The 5,595-nt window shown below is 33.6% G+C and overlaps 1 protein-coding gene across 1 annotated transcript; it reads right to left on the reverse strand.

Annotated features, from left to right (window-relative positions):
• Window positions 1–3,342: 3,342 nt before the first annotated feature.
• On the reverse strand, window positions 3,343–4,287 carry LOC100787546 (agamous-like MADS-box protein AGL80). Its single transcript, XM_003520930.5, has 2 exons — window positions 4,159–4,287; window positions 3,343–4,012 (listed from the first exon to the last, which is right to left on the reverse strand). The coding sequence occupies exons 1-2, from the start codon at window positions 4,235–4,237 to the stop codon at window positions 3,495–3,497; spliced, it is 597 nt and encodes a 198-aa protein (XP_003520978.1). The 5' UTR covers window positions 4,238–4,287; the 3' UTR covers window positions 3,343–3,494.
• Between the last annotated feature and the right edge of the window lie 1,308 nt (window positions 4,288–5,595).

Raw genomic sequence — 5,595 nt, forward strand, 5'->3', positions numbered from 1 at the left:
ATTATATTTGTTGGTCTAGGTTGTCTCTGCTAACAATTGAGTCTCTCTCTCCTGATTGTAGTTCATGTCTGATGTTTTTTATTTAGCAAAAAGGAGTGCTAAGATGCAGCACAACCAAATTTTTTATAAAGGCAAGACAATAATAATAAAAAAGCTTGGTGGCATAAACCTCATCCAGGACAAGTTACTTGAACCTAAAGAAAGGCAATACATACCTATTTGAAGAAAATCCTCCCATATAAAGCTAAGGAGGGTTTTCCACCAAGTAAATTTATGTACATGAATGTCAAACTAGGCCAATTTAATTTTCTTCTCTAAAAATGCAAGTATCTGAAATTAATATTTCTAATTAATTCTATATAGTTTAACCATCTATTTCTAAATCACTACGAAACCAAATTTAGGTAGTTAAAAGATTGGATGACAAGGAGTGAGTCACACTCAAGCCAAAGATTAGTCCATCCTTTTTCGATGGCTAATTCAGTAGGAATGATAGCATCAGTGAGTTCAGCATTGAAGGCCGGAGAAATCCCTAGATATGTACAGAAGCAGCAAAGGAACACAACACTTTTGTCTCGAAAAATACTCACAAGAAGCCCGTCAGGAGCTCCTTTGGGCGCACCATCTATGTTGCACTTAATCTAGTTATGTTGAAGAGGAAGCCAAACTACTTGAATTATAGAAGCAACCTTTCCTGGATGAAATGTCCAAGTTGAATTCTTTTAAAATTTGTAATCTTAAATGGATGATTGCATTAAGCCAGAAAGGAGGTTCACCACCAGATTCACTCACATTTAATATTCAGGGTAAAATCTCAGTCAGGCAAAGTTTGAGCCTATTTGGTAGGAGAAATCATTTTGAATTCCCCAATTTCTCTTCTTGATTTCCTAATTTTAATAATTTGCATTAAAAAAACAATAAAAACACATTGTAAACATTCTCAAGTGTCTCATTAAGCTACAAAAGTGCACATCCTTACCAGCCACTAACAAACAACCCCTCCGTCCATTGAAAAATGCCATTTCGATACAGTGACAAGTAGACAAAAAAGTAGAGAGAATGTATAGCTAGCATTGCTCCACACATAAATAGACACAGAGGAAAAGAGAGAGATGCAGCTGGACATGTAGCTACATTTATTTTTTATTCGTGGGAGTCATAGGTACCATCTAGCTACATTAAATAATAAATACACAAATAAGGAACTTTTCCGCCCATTGGTAACTTATTGGAAAACAAAGCACAAATGCTGAAGCAAATATGAGTGAAGCAATCGCAAGGGCGAGGGCATGCGATGATGACGATGATGGAACAAATGACCTTCCACGACAGCACTAGATAGCTTTGACGATGACTAACACACACAGAGATAGAGAGAGAGAGGGCACAAAGAGACTGAGAGGTTAGTGTATGACTAAGGGAGTGAGACTTTGAAACCTAAGCGCGCGTACGAAAAACACTTCATTTTCAAAGGCAGATTTTCAAAACCATCTTTAAATTATCAATTTCAATGATGATTCCCCTAAAAATCATTGTTGATTTGCGATTTCTAAGTTGTTATTTTGAAAACCATTGTTGAAATAGTACTGGTATTTACAAAAATGTCACTGCCTCCTTAACAGCGATGGATTTTGTAAAACTGTGGTTGAATCCCCATCGTAAAAGCCATGTTTTCTAGCGGTGGATGCTGACATCTTGAAGATCAACCAAGTTGTTATTAATGATTCTAGGCTCGACCATCTATCATACCATAGGTGGAGGAGAAGATTGTATGGTTGTGAATAAGAATAGGTTGATGAGCTAAGTGAAATGCTACAGGGTGTAATTCTGACACAACACGCTTATGACACTTGGGGATGGGTTGGAGGTGGGAGTATAGAATTTTCTATTGCAGCAATGTATAAAATTCTGCACTCAAATCAATCCCAGATAGCTATTGATATGTATAATTAAGGTGTTTAACTCTTTTTCGAAAAGTAGTGTGTGTCCTACCAAGGTGTTGGCTTTGTCGTGGAGACTCGATCTTCTTCATGGCAGGTTACCAGCACATTCAGCTCTAATGCGAAGAGGAGTCTTTATACCGGATGTAGGTTGCTTGTTTTGCTCGCATGTGGTTGAAGATGAAATGCCCATGGTTTTGCAATGTGAATTTGCATATTTGGTTTGGTGTGGAGTTTACCAGTGGCTAGGTAAGGTAATTAAGGTTAATCTTTTTTTCTCGCAAATAAATTTCATCAAAAAGGCACGAGTGCAAATATAACAGTACATAAAGGAAACCCCATCTACGGTCCATGAAATAACCTCTCTAAATATCTCTATCCATACCAAAGAAAATAAATACAAAACGTCATGGATCTTCACGTATACACCTAATCTACGCATACATAGAGATACAAGAGATAGTGTAAATCTTCTATGTCATGAGAGTCTAAAAGCCTCGGGCAACCATTACACTATTATAGTATATGCAAAATAAGCACTTCCACCCAACCTATAAAATTGCAGCAGATATTTATTCTGCATACAAATTAAGCAACCCGCGAGACCATTTTTCCATCAGGATATACGTCCAACTATAAATGTCTTAATCAAACCCAACAGATAGACACAAGAAAATTATCAGATTAGCCACTTATATGTGATGCGAGCAAGAGGGAAAGCTTTTGAAAATCGTCAATAGCTGAAGGATTTGCCACCACGAAATGCAAAAAATTGAAAAAGATGTTTCACACAATGCCAACATGGTCATAGAAAAAATGTAGACTTCACGTGCAATTACAATCAACCAGACATCAACCATGTAAGGTTAATCAGTTGATGCGTGCGGACTGTTGATGAACATGTGCAACATAACATTCCTAATGCCATAAAATTAACAATGATACAACCTCAAAATTTCCTAATAGCAGCATTTAGATTTAGAGCAAGCGTGGCCTCTATGATGAGTATGGAATAGATTGAAATTTAAAACAATTTAAACAATATAAATATAAAATAACTAGTACAATTCAAATTCTCTTGAACAAAAAAATGCATCTTAAACCACCAAATTACATAAGGAGAACTTTTTTTTATTGGAATAACTAATTAAATATATATCAATGTCTTCTTTGCAAACATTTATATATGCATATGTTAATTCTTTCAAACTATGATAATGCATACTATGTACTAAGATTTTGCGAAATTGGAATTGTGAGCAGTCAAGATTCTGCATAATTGATATATAGATAGTTGAATCCATAAAATATACCAACAGTGTTTTAATTTTATTTGGTATTATTCATGTGTCTAAGCATGAACACGTTAATTTAAAGACAAAAAAACATGAAAATAAAACACTGAACAACTCAAACAAGAGAGATGCCTTTGAAACCTTGCCAAGAAGAACATCATTTTCAAGGGATGCATTTGTTAAGAATCACTTTTAACAATAACATCTTCAATTGTTAACATCCCATCCCCACAACCATCGATGTTTTCCATAGACCATTTCAGAGATTTGGCATGGCATCCCCATTGGTCTCAGGTCCTTGGACATGATAATTCACAAGTCCTTGATCTCCTAGATACATGGTTTCTCCTCCCTTCTCAACAGTTGGTGCCACCTCTTGGGGTTGGTGCATATCGATTTTCATTCTTATTTCCTCCAAGTTTTTATCAGCCAAGAATGAGTTATCATTCAGATCAACGGTGTTGGAATTCTCAAGGTTGTTCTCAATTGTGAAGTATTGAGACATGAGAAGGGACATCTCTTTTTTCCTATTTTCTGTTTTCAGTTTTTTCAGTTGCTCCTGGGCTTTGATTAAATTCTTCCTCAGCAAGCTCTCTTGGCACAACATTTTCTTGCTTTGTTCCAGTTTAGAGACTTCCCTAAAGCTGGAAATCACACTTTTGACTCCTTGGTCAGATGGCCATACCTCAGGCTTTGCAGGTTCATCTGGAGAATAAATTATAGCACATGCTTCAGTGGCGCAAAGGGTGCTGATTTCAGAAACCTTTTTGAGCAAACCTGTAGATAAATGTAGCAGTTCATAAGGAGAAATGAGAGAAAGTGAGAAATGGTTAGAAATTGAAATTTTATGAAAAGATAAACATGTGCATGCTACAAGGCAAATAAAGCAGTTAAAATGAATTAAAGAGAAAGAATCCTTTAACCATTTTTCCTTTTTTTAAAAGTTGCCTTCCTCTTGGTGGGATTGCTTATGTATGTAATGTCGACCTTCTTTCTAGCCATGATAGCGACCAGGAAAAAACAAGAAATGAGCAAGAAAGAATTTCTGAAAATGATAAATTGATGTGACTTTCTCAATCTTGATGATGTGTTGTTTATATATAAACAAATGTAACTAGGCTGAATTTGGGGAAAGTTTTGCTAACTTGCTATTACGTATCAAATTGGTTCATCTCAGTCATAGTAGCATTACAAATTGGGAATCAAATTCATGGACATTGAATAATGAGAGAGGTTTTGTAATAAATTATTCTTTAAATGTTTTGTCATATGTGGAAGATAAAGGAAGTGTGAGATTTTGGATCACCAAAATATTAATGCAGAGTACTTCCAACTTTAATGACCATTAATCTCTTCCATATAACTGACCTTCCTTTAAATCAAGTTTTTTCATCTAAAAGACTCAAATTTGATACCCTTGCTTAAAAAATCTTAGCTTAATTTCATTTGAATCAAAGACAAGTTGATAAATATGTAATTTTCAAGTTGACATTAAAATTAATATTATCTTTATTTTCTTTTATCTATCCATTTAAGAGGATAAAATACAAATTCAAAAATATATTTTATGTTATCTCTTTATTTTTTCTTATCTGTCCATGTGCGCGTGTAGCTTTAATTGATATTTATTTTTCATTAATGATAGGTAACAATTAATATTATATTGAATTAGTTTTATGTAAAAGTGGAATGTACAGTAATTAATAATTGTATTAATATTAATTAAATAGTACCTATACTTTTTGAAATACATGCACAATTTTTTGTTCCTTCCATAAGGGGAAAATGTGTTATCTTTAGGGGAAAAAACTTGGATATTTTCAAAAATACATAGATGAAAACTAATAGTCCCTCTGGTCTTAAATCTAAGATTTTTTTTTTTTATCAAAATCGATACAATTAAATATGATTAACTAAAAGAGAATAGTTTTAAAAGTTAGAGACAAAAACCAAATTAAATTTTGAAAATCTATCAGAAATAAAAACACCATCAACCCTTATTGAATATTATGTCACTAAGTTGGTATAGATGGTAAGGATTCAAATTTGAATTTGACGATGGATGGGAATACCTAAGTATACTCCACGGTGGATACATTATAAGGATTTTGAATCTAAAAAAAAACATGTTTATTTGACATAAGTAAAATCTATTTAAGGGATTAACATCTTCTAACATGTGATTTCATACACACATACATATGGGGATAAAACTCTTGACCACATCGTTAGAGAACATAGTTATCTATCAATTATATCACATCATATTAGTCATTGTTTTTGCCGTACATTCAGTTACTATTTTTTTTATATATTTTGCAGAAGGATTTTTAGTTTAGTTTATTTTAATGATTAAATGT

This window comes from Glycine max, chromosome 3 (genome assembly GCF_000004515.6).
Source record: "Glycine max cultivar Williams 82 chromosome 3, Glycine_max_v4.0, whole genome shotgun sequence".
Classification (NCBI taxonomy): Eukaryota; Viridiplantae; Streptophyta; class Magnoliopsida; order Fabales; family Fabaceae; genus Glycine; species Glycine max.

Bases quoted from the DNA above. Each gene is read 5' to 3' on its own strand.
- LOC100787546 (XM_003520930.5), bottom strand. From the start codon at position 4,237: ATGGCTAGAAAGAAGGTCGACATTACATACATAAGCAATCCCACCAAG. The intron at 4,013-4,158 runs GTTAAAGGATTC...ATTTATCTACAG, and splicing joins TTTTAAAAAAAGGAAAAATG to GTTTGCTCAAAAAGGTTTCT.